The following is a 27539-nucleotide window of genomic DNA, read 5'->3' on the forward strand; positions in this document are numbered from 1 at the left end:
GGGAACATTGAAATGTCGGCTGATTTATGTCAGTGACGCCCACACAAATCTAGCTCATGTAGTTTTGCCGCCCTTGCATTTCCCGGAAACGGATATTATTGATCTGATCTCCATAGCTACGCATTTTACCGGTGGTCCATATTTGAAGATATGAATTGTCTAAAGAGTAGTCGCGTCTTCCCTTCCCGGTGAGGGAAAGTGACGGGAACCACATCCCTTTGTCATCTTGACTGAGAGAAATAGCCAGTAGTCGAACTCTGTCAATCCCTTTACACAGTGAATGGATCCTGAGGAACTGTAGTTAAGGGAAGGCAAAATACGGAAAATTCAAATAGCTATTTCCCAGTAAAACTGCTGCCTCACAGTGCCACAGACCAGAGTTCGATTCCCGGCTTGGGTCACTGCCTGTTCAGAGTCTGCACGTTTTCCCCGTGTCTCCGTGGGTTTCCACTGGCTGCTCTGGTTTCCTCCACCAGTTGGAAAGACAAGCTGGTTCGGTACATTGGTCGTGCCAAATTCTCCCTCAGTGTATCCGAACTGGCGCCTGAGTCTGGCGACTAGGGGATTTACGCACTCGCGTATTTGCAGATGTTAATGTAAGCCTACATGTGACACTAATAAATAATTATTAAAGTGAATAAAGTATGACTGTGGATATACGCTTCACAAAATAGTCAGCACATCGGGGAAAATCTAATTGCCTTTTTCTTATAAGATGGAAGAAAACTGTGGGAAAGTGCACTCTAACTCGACGTTTGGAACTGGGCGCTTTTGTGAATAAAGTCCACATATTACCCGCTACAAGACACAAACAATGCGGAGGGCCAAGTTCAATGAATGTGAATATTTTTAGCATTCCAACAGTAATACCAGCTTTGACAACTCGTAACATCTGTTTTGAAACGACATACGTTTGCTATCAATGCTAAGATACTATTTCTGTTTCGACATTTGTCCTTTTAATTATTTTTTTTCAATTTAGTTCATTGGCCATGCTAAATTGCCCTAGTGTCAGGGGCATTAGCGAGATGGATGCGTGCGGTTATGGGAATAGGGCCTGGATGGGATTATGACCGGTACAGACTCGATGGGCCTAATATCCTTCTTCTGTACTCTAAGGATTCTATGATTCTGTGAGTCTATGAATATTGTTGCTGGTTGCTGTTGCGAGTCTGGAATTCGGCTCGACACTTCCCTCTGCTGGCGGCGATGTTTCACTCTAAAATGCCGCATTCTACCACCTGTCAGTCTTCAGGACTCAAGTTTGTTTTTAACAATTTACGGTCATGAATTCTATCACGATTTTGTTGATGCCCCTTATTCAGATTTTAGACTGCACCTGGAGAGGAGAATCTTTTCTTATGAGCCGCCCTCCTCCAGACAGAAGGAAACTTTTTCCAGACCTGGCTCATGGGGCTCCTGTCACTCAGCCGGTATCCTCAGCAATTCAGACAGAAGGAGAAGCGGTGGCTTCACAATGTATCTGTAACACGACATTCTACTCCCTGAAAATGGAACATTCTGAACACATCAATTAAGTCGCTTTGATACCTTCTTGCTTATAAACAAAAGATACAAATTAATCCCTGGCGCGATTCCGATTCCGATTCCGAGCATGGCCAATGTGCAGTTTTGGGCGCCGTACTTACGCAAGGATATTTTGGCCTTGGACGGAGTGCAGAGGAGGTTTACTAGGCTGATGCCGGAGTTGAGGGGGTTCAGCTATGAGGAGAGGCTGAATAAATTAGGCTTGTACTCGTTAGAGTTTAGAAGAATGAGGGAGATCTCATTGAGACGGATAAGATGATGAATGGGATGGATAGGATAGAGGTGGAGAGAGTCTTCCCGCTCAGAAAGGATAGTAGGACTAGGGGGCACAGCCTCAAGATAAAGTGGGAGCGGTTTAGAACGGAGTTGAGGAGGAACTCCTTCACTCAAAGGGTGGTGAATCTCTGGAATTCTCTGCCCGTTGAAGTGGTGGAGGCTACCTCGCTAAATATTTTTAAGACGCGGGTTGATGGGTTTTTGAGAAGAGAGGGGATTAAGGGTTATGGGGAGAGGGCGGGAATGTGGAACTGAGCCACGACAGATCAGCCATGATCTTTTTGAATGGCGGGGCAGGCTCGAAGGGCTAGATGGCCTACTCCTGCTCCTATTTCTTATGTTCTTATGAGTGCCTTTTACACTTTGAAATCAGAATAACGAGATGCCATTTGGAAATGCACATTTGTTGTCCGCCTATTTTAGGACTTGAAGGAGTGTTGGTGCCATGTGCCCGGCTGGCTCAGTCGGTAGAGCATGAGACTCTTAATCTCAGGGTCGTGGGTTCGAGTCACACGCTGGGCGTCGTTGTTCTAAAGCTTTTCTGGGTGAACTCCATTTCTCCAGAATGTTACCGCTTAAAATGAATCGTTCTCAATGTTGCTTTGTTAATACCTGAATCACTGTTTCCTGAATGCAAGGCGCCTCTATTCCTGTGGAAGTCGGACAGTTTTATTCTTAATGCAGTGAGAAGTTTTTTTTAATCATTTGAACCCAAATCTGGAAATTATTTGTGTAAGTGGGAAAAAAAATCTACTCCACTATTAGCCAGATTTTACCTTGTATCATCAGCTCTATTGTCAGAGTTTTGCAACCTATCAATGTCCTTTTACTGTTCTTGATTATCTGAACATGACGTTTTCAACTCAACGCAAAATGGTATATCTGCCTTACTGGTACAGACAACTAATTAAGTAATAGTTTTTGCATAACAATAAGTTTTTAATTCCCTGACCGAGAATCGATCCCAGGCCGCAGGAATAAAGAGTACTGACCGCAAGCCAGTAGGCCACCAGGGAAGTTACTGTGACTAGTTTCAAATTATGAAGTATGAAACCTTTGCGTTTTATTTTTCATTTCAGATATTGCTTTACACCAGAAACAGGATTCTGTTTCAAATTGTCATCCTTTGGCATGAGAAAAATTGACTTCTTAACCAATAAAACACGGATGTTGTTAACTAGAAAGTTGTTGATGTACAACTTTCAATTTCCAAGCCTCAGCGGCTTCATCACTGCAACTCATGTGAAAGGTCACGGCAACACAAAGCAGACATCCGTCACTGAAAGGAATTGACACAGGTCCTATTTTAAACACTTTCATGTCACATTTCTTTCTGTTTCTGTTGCTGCCTCTGCTCCAGCTGCCTCTGACCGTCCAGCTCCCAGGATCAATTAGCTGGTGTCACCGAGTTCTAGTTTCATCTGCCAGTGACACAGAGAATTGGTGAACCCGAGCATTACCTGGACAGGAGGATCAAGGAGTGTCGGACATAAGGTATTGGGAAGAAGTGGAGTTTACAGATGACAGGGTAAAGAAATACCACGACCTCATCTTCCAGATTCCCCCAGATACCGATTAAAGGAATTTGTACAATGTCAATTATCCACAGTCACATTTCCCTTCCAATCTTGAGTATAGATTTAAGTTTTGTCATCATTGAAGGCTTGCTGCTGTTGCTCAGGGTATTGCCGAAGCCTCATTTGGAATACTGTGCGCAATTTTGGGGTTCCACATTGATGACAGGATATACTTCCATTGGGGAGGTTATAGCTAAGGTTCACTAGATTATTTCCTGCGATGAAGGCATTGTCCCAAGATGAGAGGCTGGGTAAATTGCGCAGAAATTCTCTGACGTCTGGCAGAATGAAATGTGATCTCATGGAAACCTAACCAGCAATGAATGAATTTAATCAGATGCATTCAGAGATATCATTTTCTCTCTCGGGGAATTTAAAACAAGGGGACACAATCTCAGGGTAAGGAGCTGATCATTTCGGACTGAAATGAGGAGGACTTGCTCCACAGAAAGCTTTGTGAATCTTTGGAATTCTCTATCCCATAGGGTAGAGGATGCTATCATTATTTTTAATTCATTCGTGGGGCATGGGCGTCGCTGGCTGGCCAATGTTTCTTGCCCAACTCTAGTTGCCCTCGAGAAGGTGGTGGTTAGCTACCTTCTGGATCGTAGCAGTGCATGTGCTGTGGGTTGACCTACAATACCGTTAAGGGGGAATTCCAGGATTTTGAGCCAGTAACTGCGAAGGAACAGTGATACATTTCCAAGTCAGCATGGTGAATGGCTTCGAGGGGAGATTGCAGGTGTTGGCATTCCCATCTAGCTGCTGCCCTTGTCCTTCTAGATGGAAGTGACCGTGGATTTGGAAAATGCTGTTTTAAGGATGTTTGTTGAATTGCTGCAGTGCATCTTGTATGTAGGACATACAAATTGCTGCTACTGATCGACGGCAGAGGATGAACTGGATGTTTACAGATGTGGTGCCAATCAAGTGGGTTGTTTGTCCTGGATGGTGTCAAGCTTCTTGAGTGTTGTTGGAGCTGGACCCATCCAGGCAAGTGGGGACTGTTTCATCATACACTTAATTTGGCCCTTGTTTTTGGGGACTTAGGAGGTGAGTTACTCATCGCACGGTTCCTAGCCTCTGATAGCCATTTGAAAAATGAGCATAGTGAATGTTGTGCCCGCCAGTCTCTCTGGTCAAAGCGCCCATCTAATGAGAATTACGGATGCAGACACTTCAGGTTCCGTTTGTGCCTCCTGGCTTGTCTTGCGTTATTGGAGTGGTTGCTGCAGCTGTTCCGGAACTGCAACTTGGGGCGAGGTTTTTGTACAGCGACTATCGTGTTTTGTCTCAGTGTGCGGCTCAATCACACAGTAATAAACTGCAGCATCCTCGTTCTCCGTGCTTACAATGATCAAATGGCCGCGTTTCGCAGTGGTATCAAGATTCAGTTCAAAACGACCACTTCGGCCTGTGCCAGACGACTCCCTTATAATCCATTCCAGTCCCTCACCGGCTTTCTGTTTGTACCAATGCATCGCATAAAAGCTGGATACCTCGTAGCTACAATCTAACTGCACGGAATCCCCTCTCTGGACACTTTTCCAAGCGGGGGATTGAAGCACACGGTCCGAGAGACATGGACCTGGAATAAAATTCACATGATGAATCATTGAAGAAACATGAAAATAAAATTAACAATCAGTTTTTGTTATTGGGTCCAACTCCTGTCCGTACATGTTAGCATCACCAGAATGAGAGACAATAGATATAATTGCACAATGCAGTACATCATTGCATTTGAAATCTCAATAAGAAACCCGCACACAGTTCACAGCAGAAGGAAGTGAATGGGGAGGGAACATTGAAATATCGGCTGATTTATGTCAGTGACGCCCACACAAATCCAGCTCATGTAGTTTTGCCGCCCTTGCATTTCCAGGAAATGGATATTATTGATCTGATGTAAGTGCAGCCTTTATCCATAGCTTCTCATTTTACCGGTGGTTCGTATTTGAACATATGAATTGTCTAAAGAGTAGTCGCGACTTCCCTTCCCGGTGAGGGAAAGTGACGGGAACCACATCCCTTTGTCATCTTGACTGAAAGAAATAGCCAGTCGTCGAACTCTGTCAATCCCTTTACAGATTGAATGGATCCTGAGGAACTGTAGTTAAGGAAAGACAAAATACGAAAAATTCAAATAGCTATTTCCCAGTAAAACTGCTGCCTCACAGTGCCACAGACCAGAGTTCGATTCCCGGCTTGGGTCACTCCCTGTTCAAAGGCTGCACGTTCCCCCCGTGTCTCCGTGGGCTTCCACTGGCTGCTCTGGTTTCCTCCACCAGTCGGAAAGACAAGCTGGTTCGGTACATTGGCCGTGCCAAATTCTCCCTCAGTGTATCCGAAAAGGCGCCTGAGTCTGGTGACAAGGGGATTTACGCACTGGCGTATTTGCAGATGTTAATGTAAGCCTACATGTGACACTAATAAATAATTGTTCAAGTGAATAAAGTATGACTGTGGATATACGCTTCACAAAATAGTCAGCACATCGGGGAAAATCTAATTGCCTTTTTCTTATAAGATGGAAGAAAACTGTGGGAAAGTGCACTCTAACTCGACGTTTGGTACTGGGCGCTTTTGTGAATAAAGTCCACATATTACCCGCGACAAGACACAAACAATGCGGAGGGCCAAGTTCAATGAGTGTGAATATCTTTAGCATTCCAACAGCAATACCAGCTTTGGCAACTCGTAACATCTGTTTTGAAACTACATACGTTTGCTATCAATGCTAATCTACTATATCTGTTTCGACATTTGTCCTTTTACTTATTTTTTTTCATTTAGTTCATTGGCCAAGCTAAATTGCCCTAGTGTCAGGGGCATTAGCGAGATGGATGCGTGCGGTTATGGGAATAGGGCCTGGATGGGATTATGACCGGTACAGACTCGATGGGCCGAATATCCTTCTTCTGTACTCTAAGGATTCTATGATTCTGTGAGTCTATGAATATTGTTGCTATTTGCTGTTGCGAGTCTGGAATTCGGCTCGACACTTCCCTCTGCTGGCGGCGATGTTTCACTATAAAGTGCCGCATTCTACCACCTGTCAGTCTTGAGGACTCACGTTTGTGTTTAACAATTTACGGTCATGAATTCTATCACGATTTTGTTTATGCCCTTTATTCAGATTTTAGGGGCTGCTGAGGGATTCAATCCCAAGTTGTTGTGATTTTGTGTTTGTCTGTTGAGGTTACTGTGTGGCTTACTTTAAAAACTGAACGTTGGTTCAACAATTCAGAGTTCCTGCAATGTTTAATCTCGGCGACATCTAGTGGCTGCGGTTTGTACTATCTACCGCAAAAGTGTTTGAAATCCAATGCAATATTTTTTAATAAAGTTCTAAAATTTCTAAATTTATCCAATGAAAACATTCCACTCACTCACAATGCTGGTGCTGCTATGCAATATTTTCGGGTTATTGTAAACGTTAATTACTTTGGTGAATTGCGAATTGGCTTGAATTTATTTTCACCATTTCTGTAAATGTTACATTTGCAGAACTGTGCTGCTTCTGTATGAAGAGGGGTTCAGTCTCTCAGTGATGCGTTCTTTTTTCTGGTGAGAACATTATGTATCTGGATGACTTTAAATACGTAAACTTTGTGAATTAATTTCGCGTTTCTGCATTTTTTGAACTCAGTGACACTGAGCTGTTCCACGCTTTGTTATTGAATACCAACATTCTGTGGGTTTGCAACTGCTTGACGCATGACTGCAGGCAGGAAACAGACAGGTTTTATTGTCACCCACCAGGGCAAGTGGTGGAATTTCTACTCAATAAACGTATCTGGAATTAACAATCTACTGATGATCATGAAGCTATTGTCGGCTGTCAGAAAAACCCATTTGGTTAACTAATGTCCTTCAGGGAAGGAAATCTGCCGTCCTTGCCTGGTTTCACCTACATGTTATAGCAGACCCACAGCAATATGGTTGACTCTCAACTGCACTGGGTAACTTAGAATACTTACTAACTTAGAATAGGCAGCAAGCCAGCAACGACGCCTATGTCACATCAATTAATAAAAATGCATTGTGGACACTCCGAACCATGCTACCTGCTCTCCGCTGGGAGAGGGCGAGGCCACTGAGAACAGGATTTATCTCTGCCCCAGGAAATGTCAATAAGGTACCGGGACAGGCAATGCAAAATTGCAGTGCAGATCCAATATCTGCAGTGACAGGAAAACGGGAACATGACACAAATAGCTTCAAGAGCTAATTTTATAGTTGTAGGTGACATTTCATGTGCAACCAGTGACTAAAAATAATTGTAACCTACCTGAGTTTTATTTCCTTCCTATAAACAATCATTTTAGCAGAATTGCAAAAAGTTTGAATTGCATTCTCTTCCACATATTGATCGCTGATGGTGGACAAATCATTTTGCATTACGTTTTTTAACGATTTCAAAAACATTAGATAGATGATCAGATCCAAACATACCTGAATTGCACAGCGGGTCCCCAAGGTGGACTAGTCTACCATATTTCTATCTTATGTCACCTACAACTACAAAATTAAACCTTGAAGCTATTTGTGTCATGTACCCGTTTTCCTGTCACTGCAGGTATTGATCTGCGCTGCAATTTTGGATTGCCTGTCCCAGTACCTCATTGACATTTACTTCTTATCTGCTTTTTATCAGCATGAGTTTATTACACGCCCGAGACTATAAATAATCTATAATGTGTATGGATATCGAAAGTTTGGAAAAACTTTGACTTTTGGCTCTCGAAGGCCGGTAAGACATGAAAAACGGCAAAGAAACACTGAACATTGTGTTGTAGTTCCAAGAAGCTCCATTGCACAAACTAGTCCTTCGGTGAGAGAGCTGATTTTTTTCCTTTAAATCATTCGTGTGACATGGCGTCGCTGGCTGGCCATCATTTACTGTGTATCCCTGATCACCCTTCAAATCAATGGCTGCCTAGGCCATTTTTAAGGGCAGTTGAGAGTCAATCACATTACTGTCTATCACATTTTTCTAAAAATCGGAAATGGTTTCACAGTCACCAGCAGATACCTAACTTCAAATTTTTAAATTTTTAAATTAAATATGGTAGACTAATCCACCTTGGGGACTCGCTGTGCAATTCAGGTATGTTTAGATCTGATATAATGTTTTTAAATTTGAAGTCAATTTCCATCAACTTCCAAGGCGGGATTCGAACCAGGATCCCTGGTCTCTGGCAGAATTAGGCATTAAATATGAAATGTGAAATGTCTATCAGAAGAGGTAGAAACATTCGGCTGTACTTACACGGAAACACTTCAGAATGTGAAACTCGATCTTTGGAGAAACAGCGTGATGAATTTATGGCACAGTTTGAAAAATACGGGCGGGAGAGAGGAATAAGTAGAAATAGAATTCAGGGTGTAAATGGTTATTTCGGATTCCAGTGGAGAAGGGGTGTACGAGGACGAGCTTCGACCAGCTGGACCTAGTGGCCTATTGGTGTTAAGTGGGAAGAGTAGAATGTTGTGAACTATTCTGTTTGGAGAGGACAGGAACAACCAGCCAATAGACTAAAGAGAATGAAATTCTCACATACCCTGAAGGCAGTTCCCAGTGAGTAACAGTAAAACCACTGCGGAAACTGAACAGTCTGAACCAACCGACAACTGAGAGGAATTAGGGCAAGTTTTCATGACGGTTAGAAACCGCCATGAACAGACAGAAAACAACTCAGATATAGAAATAAAATGAAATCAACTTGCAAATAGGTAGAATTGATGGATTCAAAGAGGTAAATAGCCCAACGGCAGACAGTGTTGAACTGAGGCCAAAGGTCAATTTTTGACCCACAGGTATACATTGTTATTTTGGTATAATAGGTGCGGATGAAAATCTCTGTTCTGTGCTGAAACTTGATATTTACAGGGTCACAAGACTGCTGATTTTCCTGCGGGCAATTAAATCTAGACAGCAATTGATTCATTGAAGAGAAGAGTGAAATTTACGATTTAGTTCTCTGGTTCGCACTTCACCAATATATTGATTCGTAGATATTTAATAAAAATAGAATCATACTCAGCAAAAAATAGCACAATTCTGTCAATAATGGCAGAATTTGAAGGCGCTGCCAATGTACCCATTCGCTCTTCTTTGGTCCCCACTGGAATCCTGTCCTGTCCCAGAAGTTTCTCCCCCTCAATTACCATTTTAAAATTAATGCTAATCCTGTTCCCAGCACCACCCCTTCCGCAATTCTCCGTGAAAAAAAGTTGGAATATCTGCCACGCTTCTTTTTGTCCTCCAATAATCAATGCATTTTGAAATAAATTCATAGAATCCTTACAGTACAGAAACAGACCACAGGCCACCCAATTCCAGTCCATTGTCCCATAAACCCTTCTAATCTCCCTCTCACACTGGGGTCAATGTCAATCAACGAAATCTGCACAGCTTTGGGCTTGTGGGAGGAAGCCAGCGCACTTGGAGGAAACCCACACGGACACGGAGAGAACGTGCAAACAGTGCCCCGAGTCTGCAGTTGAACCTGGGTCCCTGGCGCTGTGAGGCAACATTGGCAACTGCGTCACTGTGCCGCCCCTAAATTCAATTAAACATATTGCTGCAACCGATAGGTATTCACCCGATTGACAAGTTTCCGGGATAAACAGTGACTAAACAAACAATCCATTTTATTTCTACAGTGCAGATGCCAGCTCACTTGTGTCACCACGTTCCCTTGTACAAACCTGTGCTGCCGATGACACGTTTATTTTAAGCTATGAATATTCAGGTCTCTGTCAGTACACAATACAATGGTACCGTCAGACCCGAGGACAGGCTCCGAAATGTGTGCTTCAGCCACACACTTTAGGAGAGGAGAATAAAGCCAATGCTGTCAGGGGGAGAATTTCTGCTTCTATCCAATCTTCAGTCTGAATCAGCCGGTTAAAGGTCTCCAAACTTCAATTGAGCAACTCTGCTGTTTCTGACTGTGAAATGAGTTGGCGCGCAGCACAGTGACACAGAACACGAAAGAGCTGTACATAACCTGGAATATGGTGAAGTTTACAGGCAAGACGGAGACCTGAACTTTGTGAGGATTACAGACATAGTAATACAGAACACAGAGAGCTGAATAAAAGCCTGAACATAAATTACAGATTCTTGTAATGCTCACCATATTCAGGTTATTGTACAACTCTCTCCGTGTTCTGCATCACTGTGTCTACAATCCTCATCACGTTCAGGTTATTGTACAACTCTCTCCGTGTTCTGTATCACTGTGTCTGAAATCCTCACCATGTTCAGATTTCTGTACCGCTCTCTCCGTGGTCTGCATCACTGTCTGAAAACCTGACCATGTCCAAGTTTTCGTACAGCTTCTCCTTTTTATGTATCACTGTGTCTGTAATCCTCGCCATATCGGGTTTTTGCTAAGCTCTCTCCTTGATCTGTATCACTGTCTCTGAAATCCTCACCATGTCTAGGTTTTTGTACAGCTCTCTCCTTGACCTGTATCACTGTCTCTGAAATCCACACCATGTCTAGGTTTTTGTACAGCTCCCTCCTTGTTCTGTATCTCTGTCTCTGAAATCCTCACCATGTCTAGGTTTTTGTACAGCTCTCTCCCTTTTCTGCATCACTGTGCTCTGCGCCCGCTCAGTGCACAGTAATACACAGTGGAGTCGCTCAGTTGCAGCTTGGAGATCTTTAACCGGCTGATTTTTTCGACTGGATCGATAAAAGCAGAAATTCTCGCCCCGGCAGCGTTTTCTTTGTTCTCCTCGCCTGATGTGTATCCCTTAAACAGGTATTTTAGGCTCTGGCCCGGAGAGTGACGGTACCAGTAGAGCGTGTGTTGGCAAAATCCCGGATATTCGCAGGTTAAAGTAACGGTGTCGCCAGCAGCACAGGTTTGGAGAGACGGAGTCTGTGACACAGATGAATTGGATTCTGCAGAACCTATAAAATAATGCACAATATTTCTATGATGCCATTACCCACGTTGCATGTTAGTTTGCCGGGGGAAACATCGCGTCAATAATTGGCCATTTTGTCGCAATTGTTTCATTGAAGTGTGTTCGACATTTATTAACTTTAATTGGGGAGACTGTGGCATAGTGGTATGCACTGGATTAATTAATCCAGAGATTTAGTAATCCACGGGATACCCTGGGGACGCAGGTACGAATGGTGCCACGGCGGATGGTGAAATGTGAATTTCAGTTCAATCTTGAATTGAATTCCATAAAAACAATGTTGAATCAAAGTCTAATGATGACCATGAAATCATTGTCACCTGTCGTCAAAACCACATCTATTTCACTAAGGTCCTTCAGGGAAGAAAATCTGACATTCTTATCTTGCGTGGTCCACATGTGACTCCAGATCACATGGTCCTGGGTTCAATTCCCGGCTCGGGTCACTGTCTGTATGGAGTTTGCACATTCTCCTCGCGTCTGCGTGGGCTTCCTCCGGGTACTCCAGGTTCCTCCCACAGACAAAAGATGTGCGGGTTAGGTTGATTGGCCATGCTAAGAAATTGTCCCTTGGTGTCCAGGGAGGTGTAGGTTAGAGGGATTAGTGCGTACAATATGTAGGGATATGGGGGTAGGGCCTGGGTGGGGTTGTGTTCAGTGCAGACTCGATGGGCCGAATGGCCTCTTTCTGCACTGTAGGTTTCTATGATTCCATGAGATCCACAACAATGTGGTTGCCTTTCAAGTACCCTCTAAAATGGGCTTCACAAGCCACCCAGTTCAGATGCAATTAGGGACACCCACATCCCTAAAATGAATTGAAAAAAATGGCAAAAGAGCGAGGGGCAAATATTTAGATGATTTTTATTTTATCACACAGCGAATTTTGCTCAGTTGGATCATTTGGAGATGTGATATTGGAAACGTATTCAGTAGTCATTTTAAAACGGCAAATGGAAGAAATCTCCAGAATCAGATTAGAATTCCGGGGGTTTTGAAGAGCAGGAAAGTAAAATAGGTAAAGTTCAGCAGCACCCGCAAAGAATAGCCACTTGGCCAGAATGATGTCCTTCTCAGATATCTCACTTTATGCTGTCTATTTAGCGTCTGCTTCTTGAGGATTTACAAACCTGAGGGAATTATATGAAAGTTCACTCTTCTCACCATAACGATTGCTGTCCAGAGTTGATTGACTGACAGTAACCCTGCCTTTCTATATCCTGGGTCACATCAAGATTCAGGCGAAGACAGCCATACTCGCCCAGCGAAACTGATTAAATGAAACTGATATTGCATACATGTGTCAAAGATCAAACTTTGATACAGTTTAACTCTTTGCACAGTTTCGTCCATCAATTCTATAATTTATATTTTTAGAATGATTTACAGTTAATACCAGTGGATTTCTAAATCTGAGTTGTTCTCTTCCTGCTGCTTGCGAATTCTTGCCAACATGAGAACCTGTCCCAGACACTCTCCACTATCAGTTGAGATTAGCGTGCTCAGTTTCCCCGATTGACTTGCTCACTATTAGTTACTGTGGAAATTGCCTTTTCAATGTGCCTGAGATTTTCAATTCCTTCCATGCATTGGTTGATTGTTCCCCATGCTTTGCAGTCAGAATCCCCTCTGCATTTTATATTCTATAGATTCTACAGAACATAAATAGGTCATTCGGCTCACAGTACGCTTGTCTGCACTGCACAAGTGCCTACTCCCCTCAAACTCCAACCCTAACGAAACTTTTGTACACTGAGCACTGTGTCCTCCTCCCTGCTCGATTTTTCACACCGTCATAAAAAGTCCTTACGCCATTTACTGCAACCACGCCATGTGGCAGCGCATTCCACATTCTTCCTAATTTCTCTTTCTTTTATCTCAGTAGCATCATATTCAACATTTCTTTAATTTGAATCATTTTCTCCACACGTACATTAATGAACCTATGATATAATGCTAAAGATTTACATCAACATCAAAAACAGAAACATGTTGGCAAACCTCAACAGGTCTGACAGCATCTATGGCGAGAGAAGACAGCCGTAGTGTTCATAATGTGCGCCATGTGAAACCACTTGGGAGACAGAAAGCCCAGGATGTTATTAGTATTATCCGATACTACCACTAAATCATTAAATGTCATTATGGGGTCAATGACATTGCCTTCCCCGTACGATGTCTCACCTTTAGTGGTCACACGCCTCTTCAATCTGGTCCCATACTCGACCCCGACTCCAGTTTCCTACTCTGCTCCCAAATCTAAAGCTGCAGTTGAAAATCTTCCACAGGAACCCCCTTCCCCCACGTTGCTCTTGTAGTCACAGAGGATTGAAGTGATCAGATTACAAGAATGAGCTGACTGTGAAAACTAACCTGGATCGCCTGCAACACTGGCGGATTTGGAGTCACTTACCAGCTGAGACAGTCACCACCGTCCCAGACCCATCTGTAAATCTCCATTCTCCCCACAGTGTCAGCGCTGTCACTTAGCCCAGTACAAGAATGACTTGCAATGTAAACTACTGGGAAAAAAATACTGAATAATTAGCGTTTATCAATTATTCAGGGTTTATAGATCAATAATGAAGAATGATTGTTTTATATCTCCCATTTAAACAAACTGTTCCTTGGGACATTCTGAACTCTTGGCAAAATGGCCCAAGAACAGAGCGGAGATGGACACTTCGTATAAATAGAATAAAAAGTTAAAGGAAGATAACTGAATGGAGGAAACTTCAACGAAATTCAACCATGTTGCAACGATAGGAACAAGAACTCGCAACCTATGGTCCGTGTCCTGGAAATTATTGTTTCGTTTATTCAGAAATATTGAAGTATTTGTTCTCCTCTCTTCCACTGTGGTGTTCCATGTGTGTAGTACCAGTGCTGAGCTTTACAGTAATAGGTGGCGGTGTCTTCAATTCTCATATCCCTAATTTCCAGCGAAAATGTCTTTTCTGCTTTATTCACCAACACAATAAATCTCCCTCCGCTGGAGATCCGCTCCCGCTCTGTCCCGGTCTGGGTTTGTCTGAAGAAATGGCCATTTTGTAACTCATAAACACCACTGAAGACACAGGTGATGGTGAGAGACTGACACTCCTTCCTGGTCACCGCTGCCGGGCTTTGTGTCACTGACTGACTAAAAAATCCTGCAAATTAAACACAGAGAGTTTAATGGGCCAGCAGAGCCGAACCGCACAACGGGGCTAAAACCCCACACACTGTCTGTAACTGAGATGGAATTGGGGCAGCGTTATGTCCAATCCACACAATGTGGGTTAGTTTGATCGGTACTCACGGGGTAAATAGGCACACACGGTGAAAAGAAAAAGGATTCTCATTGCTCTGCTGCCTGGAACTGAGGTTTATATGACGGGGAGCTGAGACTGCAGAGTTGGACTGCTCTGGGAGACTGGAGCTCAGAGCTGAATTGAAATGCTTCTGACCCGAGGATTGGTAAATTAGGCCACGCCCATCCTTCAAATTAAATTCAAGAATTTAAATGGTGAACACAACTTTGAACTTTCGGTCGAAACTCCTCGGCAGCCAGAACACAGAGACTCACCCCACGACCCACAGCAGTGAATGCCTTGGTCTACTTGCTGTCGAGTAGATTATTTTTTGTTATTAATTCCAGGGGTGTACCTTGGCTGGCGATGGCAGCAGACATTACCAATCCCTAACTGCCCTTGATAAGATGATGGTAAACTGCCTTCTTGAACGGTTACTTTCCCTGCAGTGTAAGTACACCCACTGCGCTATTAGGGAGGAAATTCCAGTATATTTATCGAGACCGCGGGACAGTGAAGGCACGGAGGATATTTCCAAGTCCGGATAGTGGTAGTGTTCGCATAGCCTTCTAAATTGTATCTGTTTTGTGTCCGAAATGTGGTGCTAAAGGAGGTTTGGTGAGTTCCTGCACTTCATCGTAGGTATGGTCTGGAAGTTTGCCACTATACATCGTTTGTGGAGTGAGTAAATATTGGTGCAAGCAGCACGAATCAAACGGGGCTGCTTTGTCCTGAGTGCGACGTCCTACATAAGAACATAAGAAATAGGAGCAGGAGTAGGCCATCCAGCCCTTCGAGCCTGCCCCGCCATTCAATAAGATCATGGCTGATCTGAAGTGGCTCAGTTCCACTTTCCTGCTTTCTCCCCATAACCCTTAATCCCCTTGCCTACCAAAAACCTATCTACCCGCGTCTTAAATATATTTAGCGAGGTAGCCTCCACCACGTCAACGGGCAGAGAATTCAAGAGATTCACCACCCTTTGAGTGAAGAAGCTCCTCCTCAACTCTGTTCTAAACTGCCCCCCCCTTATCATGAGGCTGTGCCCTCTAGTCCTGCTATCCTTTCTGAGCGGGAAGAACCTCTCCACCTCTACCCTATCCATCCCTTTCATCATCTTATACGTCTCAATAAGATCCCCCTTCATCCTGCTAAACTCTAACGAGTACAAGCCCAGTCTATTCAGCCTCTCCTCATAGCTCAACCCCCTCAACTCCGATATCAGCCTAGTGAACCTCCTCTGCACTCCCTCCAAGGCCAAAATATCTTTGCGCAAGTGCGGCGATCAAAACTGCACACAGTACTCCAGCTGCGGCCTCACCAGTGCCCCGTACAGTTGCAGCAAGACCTCCCTACTTTTATATTCAATCCTGTAAATTGGAATCTCAGTGTCCAATTTTAGAACCACCTTCTTTGTCTGAGTAAGAAGCACAGCTTCACTGGCCTACTAATTGTACTTCCTGTTTTATTCAGAGCAGCTGACTCAGCTTACACTCCTTATTAGCCAGAGTCAAATAGCGACTGATAGGATCAAATGAAATCAAACCCACAACACAGATATTAACTGCGAAACAGCGGGATGCTTAGGTGGTTTCTAACAGTTCGATTCTAGCTTGACATCCGGAACCGTTCAAAGTCTGTGGGAATTTCAATTTTGAGGGAACAAAACTGTGAAAGAATTTATGGGCCCTCGTTTTGATTCTTGTTCTGAAGATCGGTGAGTCCGTTAGCTTGAAATAGAACGAACTTTTGTAACAAAACTATTGAAGGAGGGATGTATGTGTAAAGAAGGGTGAACTATGGGGCCTTTAAGTGGATAATAGAGGGTGGATGGATGAACGGACGGACAGTAGGGTGGATGGAGGAACGGACAGATGCGAGATTTGAATGACCATTCACTTTGACTGGAGTGAAATTTACAACAGTTTGCTGTAGTGAAAAATTAATTCCAAACGGCGGTCGCAAACAACGGGTATATTCACATTACCATGACGTTAATTGTATCGCAGCTCGATGTATTTCCATTCACTGGCTTCCAGCTCTCCACTGACTGGTAGAGCAAGACGGCAAAAGTGGCATGGTTGTCTTTTGGAAGAATGTGTCGAGTCTTGTTCTGTGCTGGATCGGCCTGACAGATTGGACTCTGCAGTTTGTTTTTTCCACTGCTGCTGGGAACAGTTAGGTGGTGGTTTCACCTGACGTTATCTTGGTTTCCTCTGTGTGTGTGTGTTTGAGAGGCTGACAGCTCAGTTAACATCTGACCATTAAGCAATCCTCAAATGCATTACTCCAATATAAGCAGGTTCTTGCACGAAGGTGGGCCTTCTTTCTATCACTGTGCGTCTGAACACGCAGTAGTAAGTGGCAGCATCAGCCAGGCTTAGGTCGAATATATTTAAACTGATGAATTTGTTCGCGGCCTGGAGATCCACATAGAACCGACTTTTAAAAACATCTGCTTTATGTTCATAACCATCAGGATCTTTCCGCAGAATAAACACGGGCTGCGTGTCTGGAAATTGTCGGTACCAGTACAGCCTATAGTCGCTCTCCGTGGTTTGATAGTTACAGGTTAAAGTCACGATCTCGCCTTCTGCCTTAACATCTGATGAGAGCGACTGGGTGACAGAATCTCCATGAATCAGATCTGAAATTAACAAAATAGAAAATGTTCAGGCGGGCGGATCATGGGCGGATCTGGAACCATGTTTGGGAAACATGACAAACGGTCAATGTATTTTGCACGTAATTACCTATCAGGAATGGTGCCCACATTACCCACACACCGAGCAACCACATTGCCGCTGTCCACTCTGTAGAAGGGGAGCTGGGTGTTTGATTTCATCAAGTCTAATCCTTATCATCAGCTTCCTGTCTACAGATGTTCTCAGCGCTGTACCTTCTGCCCCCAGTGGTGCTGCGAAACACCCAAGTGGTGAGATAACAGACAGTAAACAGAGACAGAGTGAGCTGGATGACAATCACAAGATAGTTATAAATGACAACAGCTGTTTCCTCCTTGTTATAGCTCTTTTATTGCGGGAAAGCTTATAATTTTCCTTTTGTTCTACTTTCCAACAATTGCAGTGCATTTTGCTCTCTCGTTCTTTCTAAAGTTTCATTCCAGACTGTGAACAGTCCCGGTATGACAAGGTCCTGATGTTAGTCCTAAAGTATCGTTCGATAAGTTGGGAACTTGTGTAATGGGAACTGGTCTACCCATCGAACATTTGTTACATAACTATAGGAATAGCAACATTGAAAACGAATAAGAATATTTCAAAAAAAGAGATTGTTATCAGTGTTAAAATTATATTTCTACATTTCTTCCCTCAATCAGATTTTCTTCAATAAAGACACTCGCTCCGATAATGAATTTAATGCAATGTCCTTCTGCCCTCTCCTGTGGAAAAAGAGCACTACACTATATAACTTTAAAACAGCCTATTTTACTTCTGATTCCAACAACTGCTGATCATACATTCTCCTCAGGATGAAATATATTTTTAATTTCTCTTCTTTTTGAATGCGCCTGGTGATATTTAATCTGATTTTCATTGTTGCAAATCATTGATCGTCAGATGTTCCAACAATCTTTTCAGAGCGGATTATGGATATTGTGTCGCTCCATCTCTATCTTCAAAAGTTCAGGTAGAAGTAGAAGGGATGACTTTAAACTTTGAGGGATGACTTTACTAAACTTTGATCTCAAAATTTGGGCTTAAAGTTTGTTATACCCCAAAGTGACAGAGCATGAGCGAGATGGATACTCAGCAAGAGCCTGATGTCCTCGCGTGTGAGTCGCTGGAAGTAAACATGTAGTTGCAGCAGGCAGTAAAGAAGGAAAATGATATGCTAACCTTCATAGCAAGAGGATTTGAGTACAGGAATAGGGATGTTTTGCTGCAATTCTATCGGGCATTTTTGGGGCCACACTCGGAGCTTTGACGTGTAGCTTTGACGTCCTCATCCGAGAAAGGATGTCCTCGCTACAGAGGGATTGCAGAGAAGGTTTACCAGGCTGTTTCTTGGGATGTTAGTTTTGTCATTTCAGTAGACAACAAATCAGTTAGAATTATATTTATTAGAGTTCAAAAGAGTGAGAGGAGATCGTATAGAAACTAATAAAATTCCAGGGGGAATCACATAGACACATAGAAGCAGGAATACGCCATTCAGCCCATCGAGCCTGCTCCGCCATTCATTTTGAACATGGTTGATCATCAAATTTAATATCCTGATTCCTCTTTCCTCTCATATGCTTTGATCCCTTCAGTCCCAAGAGCTAGATCTAATTTCTTCTTGAAATCTGAAAACGTTTTGGCCTCAAATACATTCTGTGGTAGTGAATTCTATACATTCACCACCCTTTGGATGAAGAAATTTCTTCCCATCTCAGTTCTAATAGGCTTACCCCTTTTTCTTCAAACTATGACCCCTAGTTAGAATCATAGAAACCCTAATGTACAGAAAAGGCCATTCGGCCCATCGAGTCTGCACCGACTACAACCCCACCCAGGCCCTATCCCCATATCCCTAACATTTACCCACTAATCCCTCCAAGTACGCATCTCAGGACGCAAAGGGCAATTTTTTAGCATGGCCAATCAACCTAACCCGCGCATTTTTGGACTGTGGGAGGAAACCGGAGCACCCGGAGGAAACCCACGCAGACAGGAGGAGAATGTGCAAACTCCACACAGACAGTGCTACCTACTTTGCTACAATGCCGAGTTCTGGATTCCTTCATCACTCGGAACATTCTTTCTGAATCTACACTGCTTAACTATGTTAGAATTTTACAAGTCTCAATGCGACCCCCTCTCACTCTTCGAAACTCCGGTGAATACAATCCTAACCGATTTAGTTTCTCTTCCTATGACAAACCTGCCATCCCAGAAATCAGCCTGTGCTATTAGGCTGATAGGAAGTAATAAATTGTCCCTAAATTAGTTTCCCTCAATGTGTATTGCCATAAAACAAAAGATAAGGGTCATGGGTGGAGGGGGGGACTGGTAATGTTAAAATGGCGGCCGGGCTCGTTGGGCCGAAGGGCCTGTTTCCCGGGCTGTTATTGTTCTTTGTTCTTTGTTAAATCTTCGCTGTGCTCCCTCTCGGGGATTAGAGAGAATAGATCCAGAAAGAATTTTCCCGATGATGGGGGAATCCAGAACTAAGAGTGGCAGTTTGAGGGTTAGGTTTAAACCTTTTGGGACTGAGGTGAGCAGAGATTTCTTCACCCAGAGAGTAGCGAAGTCATGGAATTCACTACCACAGGAAAGTAGTTGAGGCCAAAACGTTGTGTGTTTTCAAGAAGAAACTAGATGTCGCTCTTCCTTCTCGAGAATTTTTTGCCGAGTGATTCCTAAGTTTAGAATCAGATGATCCAGAAAATTCTCCAAAGGTCAGTTAATGTTGGTGGCAAATCCTGAAATCCGAATGGTTTTGAAATTCAAAGCATTTGGAGATGGGCATGATAATCAGTATATTATGGATACACGGCGATAGCCCGACTCGAAACAAATTCGGCCTCCTGGAGGAGAAATTAGATTAGTTCCACAAACCTGTCTCTTGTCCACATCAATCTGTGTCCACATTACCTCTGCTCCTTCCTCCTGTTAAAATGAGCAATGATACATTCTATTGCATTTTTCTTTTGTTTATTTGAACAACGAAATGTATTCCATGACCTTTAAAACGAATTAACATCTGGCAGTGGTGTGATTCGAAGACACTCTCCCACAGTTATTTGCCATGCTGAATTTAGTGACATAAACTTGTCATCAGCGCTGCCAGAGGAAGCAATTGGCGTCATATCTGGTGTTGCCAGGAAACAGAATAAATAGAGTAAGACAAAGTCATAGATCCCATTCATCCTGCTCCACCATTTAATAAGATCAAGGCAAATAAAGTCACCATAGTCCCAGATGAACAAATGTTGTTATTTATTCTTCAGATAATAAAAGAATAACATTGCGGGTATTGAAATCTGAAATTAAAACAAAAAAATGCTGGATCAACTCAACAAGTCTGGAGAAAAACAGAGTTAACGTTTCAGATTTAAACCATCATCCTCCAGGGATATTCACCTTATTTGTATATTCACCAGATTAAGATGCTACAGAAAAGTAAACAGAACAGTTTAAAAGTTGAGGATATTCTTATTGAGCAACTGAGAATGCTCGAGGGACCAAATGGCCCCCTTATGACCTTATTTCCCATATTCTAATCAGTGCGGTCAAGGCAATGGTTATGGTGATGTGAATGAGTCAGTGTGGCTGGATGATCTTATAATTTCAGGTTCTAGAATCTGTGGTGATGCGGCCTCTGCCAAATTTCCAACTGGTTTGCTCTTTGAGTCGTGCTTGTTTCTCCTGAGGCCTCTCCCACTCTCTGTGTTTGCTAAAGTGACTCAGCTCACCGATGTGAACAAGCTGGTTTTTCCAACACAAACCTGATACACACTAGTTCAGAAGGTCATGTCAAAATGTTTCCGATAAAAATAATAAAGATGAAAGATGTAAGAGGAGTCTGTTATGCTTAGAAGGAGCTGCGGCAAAGAAGCGGAAGATGTGAATGATGTTAATGATGATTGACAGGAATGCATTGGAACCTTGGCGATTTTTTCGATCGAGTACATTTTACACTTTGAAATCAGAATAACGAGATGCCATTTGGAAATGCACATTTGCTATCTGCCTATTTTAGGACTTGAAGTAGGGTTGATGTAATGTGCCTGACTAGCTCAGTCGGTAGAGCATGAGACTCTTAATGTCAGGGTCGTGGGTTCGAGCCCCACGTTGGGCGCCATTATTCTAAAACTTTATTGGGAGAATTCCATTTCTCCAGAATGTCACCGCTTAAAATGAGTCGTTCACAATCTTGCTTTGTTAATATCTCAATCACTATTTTCTGAATGAAAGGTGCCTCCAGTCCTTTGGAAGTCGGACAGTTTTGTGCTTAATTCAGTGGACAGTTTTTTAAAAATCATTTAGCACCAGATTTGAACCCAAATTGGAAAATATTTGTGTGAGTGGAAAAAATAAAATCTACTCCATTATTAGCCAGATTTTACCCCGTATCATCATCTCCATCGTCAGAGTTTTGCAACCTATCAATGTCCTTTTACTGTTCTTGACGATCTGAACATGACATCTTCAACTCAACGCAAACCTGGCTAATAGTGGAGTAGATTTACTTTTTCCACTTACACACATAATTTCCAGATTTGGGTTTAAGATTCGCATTCAGTTATGAAGTTTAATAGTACTTGAGAGTTGTGATAAGCTGGTGTTGTTCCGCGGCTTTACTACAGTAAGGTTTATATAGGAGGATGCCAACAGTTCTCTTTGAATGTGATGAGCTACAATGAAACTTAATGCAGTAGGAGGTAATGTACTCAGTATTATGGGGGAACCAGCATAGACACTTTAAATATGAATTGTTGTGGGTAATTGACACGATTGCGGAATGGGACTGATTCAAACTGGCAGAAGTATTGCATGATCACTTGCAGGTTTCTGTGGTGTGTTCGGTTCTGTGGTGTAATGGTGAGGACTCTGAATCCAGTGATCCGAGTTCAAATCTCAGTAGAACCTTTCTTTAATTTCTCAACGCAGATGATTGATTTGGTAAAGGGCATTTCAATTCAATCACCCCAAATGAATATATGGTATAAACAAGACACGTTCATGGGGCCCGGGGAACTAACATGGGTGATGGCAGAAGGCTGCCTTTGGGGCTGGAAGCCAGCGTCCAATGGCGTTTCACAAGTACCTATGCCGGCTGTCCCATTCTTCGTCATTTATATAAATTACATAGATGATTATGTGGGGATAAGATTGGTATCTTGAGAATAGATGTTTAAAAATGAACTTTTTTTTCTACCTGCGATACCTGTAATAATCTCAGAAAGAAATCACACAGCACAACAAAAATATATTCACAGTTCAGCGGCTGGAAAGGGAAGGTGGTTGTGGCGATTAAATAAAGCTTCCACCAATTATTATTCTGTTCTTTCTAACGAGATCAGTTCCTCGCCTTCAGTTCCTGTAATTGGAAACTGCTCTCGGTCTGTCTGTTTGAAGTGTGGTGTTTGCCAAAGTTATTCACTGGTATCAGAGGAGTTTCAACCGGAGCCCAATTTATTCTCTCTCATTCCATGGGGGAATTGTGCCTAATCCCAACAGTGTTCAGTACTGAGACCAGCGAGATCCTGATCATTTGTCGATGTTGAGATCAATCCATTCCCTGACCACTCACTCCTTACCCCTCGCACTGAGCGAAGCGCAGGACAGGATGTAGTTTATGGCAAAGTTGTGTAGCACAGAGTGGATCCATTTGCGTTCCACATGCAACATGACTTACATCTATAAATTCTCATCTTGAACATTTCAATTGAAATTCCAAGGCAAGCAGAGCTTTATGAGCAGAATGGTTCAGATCCCCATCCCCTTTAATGTGAACAAGTTGTTTCTGATTTCACTACAGAGGTTGCCTATTAAACAATGACTGAACACAGGGGGTGAATGTGAGAAGCTGAAGTTTCCAGTTGAAGAGGTTCCCAGTGTCTCTGAGCAGCTGAACTGGGGAAGCCTTTGGGCAGAGACTGTCCTGCTGCTATTTCCCTTCCTGGCCACCAGGGGTCGCTGTAATACGCCCAGGCGCTGCTCCGCCCAGTGTCACCTCTTGCCCACACCGGCCCAGCCGCTGCTCGTTGGCGGAACATCCGGGACCTGAAGAGAGGCGGGGCCAGCCGCCATATTGCCGTGATGTCACCATCAGCCCCTCCCCCCGTCGAGGAAAAAGCGACGGTTCAGAAATGTAGAAAATGAGAGAAATTCCCGCCCAGAAATCCCGCCATGAGCGGAATTGAAATTAAATAAAATACATATTTTTATGAAGAGACAGATGGCGGAACCGCGCATGTGCTGTAGTATTTTCCCAGAGCGCACCGCGCGGGGGTGATTAAAAAACAGACGCAATAAAAACAGAAACGATGTTCCCGAATGGAGAAGGAACCGAAAGTCTGACGGGTGAGATGTGAATAATAATCATCAAGATTCAAAATATTAAAAGATTAAAATGCAACTCCCTGGGCGCATGTGCGGGAGGGGATTTCAACCAGAGTGCAGCGCGCGGGACGCCGTCTCCCCTGGCAACGCAAGATGGCGGCTGGACTTCTCCCCTGGCAACGCAAGATGGCCGCTGGCCGTCTCCCCTGGCAACGCAAGATGGCCGCGGGCGAAGGGTGTGATTGTGGCGCAGGCGCAGTGAGGTCTGCCTGCAGCCCATTGTCCAGATTGCCCCCAGTGGATGTGGTGGGGATGGTGCAGCAGATGGAGCAACAATCCCAATTTCAATGGGGGGAGAGAAGCTGCAATGCTGCTTCCTGTTGTTCACTCCTCTCCCCAGTCTCAGCATTGCAGAGTGTTGCAAAATCAAAATGACAAAGGCAGCAGTTGTTGTAGTAATAACATCAAATTAATAAAACATGTGATAAACTGCAACAATAAAAACCCGCAATCCGATGCAGCAACATAAAATTGAAAGTCGCTCTTTCACAGATAATGCCCCAAGACCTCATCTTTCGCTAAAACTTGTAGAACCGTCAGTTTCCCCTGTCACAGGTGACAGCTGGAGTTACAGGAAACGGCACAGTGGTTAACACTGTTACCTCACAGCGCCAGGGACCCGGGTTCGATTCCTGGCTTGGGTCACTGTCCGTGTGGAGTTTGCACGTCCTCCCAGTATCTGCGTGGGTTTCCTCCATGTGCTCCGGTTTCTTCCCACAGTCCGAAGGATGTTAGCTGCATTTGCCATGCTAAATTCTCCCTCAGTGTACCCGAATAAGCGCCGTGGTGTGGCGGCTAGGGAATTTTCACAGTAACTTAATTACATTGTGAATGTAAGCCTTACTTGTGACTAATAAACTTAACTTCAAATATCTGCGCGTCTTGAAACCACCATAAACCACAGCGCATTTAGTGCAAGAGGTGATGTGTGAATTACGGAAGCTGTAGAACAGAAACAGGTCTTTTGGACCAGAAACTCTGAGATCCATCTCGACTTCATGGCGACAGAGGATGTGTTCCTTACCCGGTCACACGGGTTGATGATCTGCTTGTAAATTCTTCCAATGAGCCGAATGACAAGTGAAAAGAACAGGGGAGTTTCCTGGCCAGCCTTATTGCAGGAGGAAATGGAAACAACTGCCGAACTTTGTCAGGTATAATCACGGAGCAACCTAATGGGAATCTCTGGTTATCTGGCGCCACCTCAGGGCATGGTACCTGGTCCATGGCACCTACCGTATTACTAACTGAAATGTTTTGCTGAGTCCAAATTGTCTGCTTTGTTTTCTACAGTGACGGCGAAAGAGTTTGGGTCATCAAACTCTATAAATATTCTCATATTCATTCTCTAAACTGCCACGTTGCTTTTTTGGTGATATATTTTTTAGTAATAAACCATTTATTGTAATTAATAGTTTGAGAATTCACCAGGATTTTAGGTTCCGTTTCAGACTCATTCTGATCACAATGTTTGCCTAACGCTCTGTTATGTTGAGTGAGGCTCTGACAGTTTTTGTACAGGTTCAGCCCAGCTCTGTGTCCATGTGGGACTCAGTGCACAGTAGTACATCCCGGAGTCTGTCAGCTCTGTTTTAGACACTTTCAACGGGACGGCCTGTGTTGTATCATTCAGCTCCGCTGAGAAACGATCCCCTGGGGATTTCCCTGCGTCCTCGGTGAATTTATTTGTTTGCAGCAGATACTTTATGGCCTCACCACGATTTCCCAGTTAAAGGGCTGCTCGGAGACCCGGGAAACTACTATAAAGACGGATTTTACAGAGAATGATACATTCAGCATCGCAGAAATAAAGCGTCCGGGCAAGTTGGTCTTTTTAATGTGTTCTAGTCATATGAACAGTTCATGATCCAGGTCACAGATCTGATTCAGTGAGAGGAGGTGAGAGTGTCTTTGCCGGTTTTTGTACAGGCTGACTGTACCTCTGCAACAGTGTGGGGCTCAGCGCACAGTAATACATGGCAGAGTCAGAGATACGGACCCCGGTGATATTTAATGGAGCAGTTTTCTTGACTTTGTCCAAATCAGCAGAAAACCGGTCAGGGAAATCTGAAGACCTTTCTCCGCCACCCGTGCCATATTTCTTCAATAAATATCTCGGAGCTTCCCCAGGATATTGGATGTACCAGAAAAGATAATTGTCTGTATATTTTGCTTCGTAACTGCAGTTCAATATTACCGTCTGTCCTTCCTGAACCGTTAATTCAGGCGGCTCCTGGGAAACTGAATCTTGGCCACTGGTTCCTGCAACAACATATAGAATGTATGAGAAATCTGTGAATAAAAATAACCCATGAAACGCACACTGAGGATTTGCGCTCAGACCCACCGGGCAACATGACCATTATTATCAGTAAAGCACACAGGGAACACATGGATCCTGACTGGAAGAAAAAGGCGACACTGTTTGAAATGTGTTGCTGTTTCTCGTGTTGTATCACAGAGTAAACTCAGGTCAGGGGCAGTTTCAATCATTGGGAAACTGGGGGCCGCTTATCAGTGCTGCCATTGGCTGGTGTCTCAGCTCTGATGTCAGCAGTGGACCAATCGCTGTTAGTGAAAGGTTTAATAGGGCTGACACTCACCAGTCACATTCCGTCCCTGGCTGTGGGTGTCTACACTTCCTCCCTCTTTCTCCCTCTCACATTTTCCCTCATTCTGCATGTTCTTGGGTTTAACTCGTTTTCCTCCGAACTCAATGGGGAAATCTTTCTTTGGATAGATTTTTCTTTCTAATTAATGCAGAAAGTTAAATAATCTATCATCGATCTGATGAACATGTATTAATGAGTGCATCTAGTGCATGAGAATAAATAATAATTGGGCGTTTTATGAATATGGGATAAGTAGTCTCGGAACTCCACATTGAGATCCGGTTTCACCGGAGTTACTCTTGTCCCTGGAAAGGGCAGATTTCAGTCATTATTGCTACTCTAGGGACTTTAGAATGGGACAACACTGAAGCTGAATTTCACAATAGGACGCTTTGGAAATGTGTCGCCTTACGGCTAGGTACCTGATCCAGAACGATGATGAGTACAGATTGATGAAGTTATTCACCCCGGAGACCTGCGTGTTTGTGTGTATTGGATCAGAAAGTAATTGAGTTTGATCCGGGAGTAATCTGAGCGCCAAATGTCACATTTCTCAACAGTGACGATCATTAACATCAGCGAGGGAATACAATTCAGACCGGGCTGTGTTGTGGGCTTAATTCTCTGTATATGTCGATAAGATGCAACACTTTTTTATACAGAACCACTGATGATGAACTTACACCGGTTTTTGTATGAGGTCCGTGGGAGCCTTATTCACTGTGGGTCTCAGGGCACAGTAATAGACGGCGCTGTCTGTCGTCTTCAAATTTTTCATGGACAAGTGAAAAGTGTTTTGTTTCAGGCTGAGATTCCCGCTGAAATGCTCAAAGCCGGGAGCCGTCTCGTTAAACCCATAACTATCGGCTCTGAGCAGATACTGAGGAGCTCGGTGTGGATACTGGCGATACCAGAATAGGTCATAGCTTGTAGCTGATACAGAGTAATTGCAGGATATTGCTGAATCTTCACCCTCTGCTGCTCCAACTCTTGGTTCTAACTGGATCACTGAGTCTCCGTTACTCATCTCTGAGATAAACAGCAGACACACAATGGATTAGGATTACGAGGAAGACAATAATCAGACAGAGGTGGGAAAAGGAAATTACACAAGGATTGTGATATATTTTAGGAATGTTCCAGTTTCACTGACCTGTGATCAGGGCAATAACCAGAGTTAGAAATATTTTCACCCCCATGGTTCCAGTC

At 43.5% G+C, this 27539-nt stretch overlaps 1 protein-coding gene, 2 non-coding genes and 1 pseudogene across 3 annotated transcripts; 2 read left to right on the plus strand and 2 right to left on the minus strand.

The window, feature by feature from the left end:
* Positions 1–2273: 2273 nt before the first annotated feature.
* trnak-cuu (transfer RNA lysine (anticodon CUU)) lies at positions 2274–2346 on the plus strand. The gene has a single exon. It is a non-coding gene; the product is annotated as a tRNA-Lys (tRNA).
* An 8665-nt stretch (positions 2347–11011) lies between these two features.
* On the minus strand, positions 11012–14695 carry LOC145363575 (uncharacterized). The gene is made up of 4 exons (XM_080218759.1): positions 14653–14695; positions 14209–14503; positions 13765–13805; positions 11012–11325 (listed from the first exon to the last, which is right to left on the minus strand). Exons 1-4 carry the CDS (start codon positions 14693–14695, stop codon positions 11012–11014), a joined length of 693 nt encoding a protein of 230 aa, XP_080074885.1.
* Positions 14696–16908: 2213 nt separating this feature from the next.
* LOC145363576 (T cell receptor alpha variable 38-2/delta variable 8 pseudogene) lies at positions 16909–23406 on the minus strand (annotated as a pseudogene).
* trnak-cuu (transfer RNA lysine (anticodon CUU)) lies at positions 21379–21451 on the plus strand. The gene has a single exon. It is a non-coding gene; the product is annotated as a tRNA-Lys (tRNA).
* Positions 23407–27539: the final 4133 nt, after the last annotated feature.

This window comes from Carcharhinus amblyrhynchos, unplaced genomic scaffold (assembly GCF_965287045.1).
Source record: "Carcharhinus amblyrhynchos unplaced genomic scaffold, sCarAmb.v2.hapA scaffold_39, whole genome shotgun sequence".
In the NCBI taxonomy this organism is placed as follows: Eukaryota; Metazoa; Chordata; class Chondrichthyes; order Carcharhiniformes; family Carcharhinidae; genus Carcharhinus; species Carcharhinus amblyrhynchos.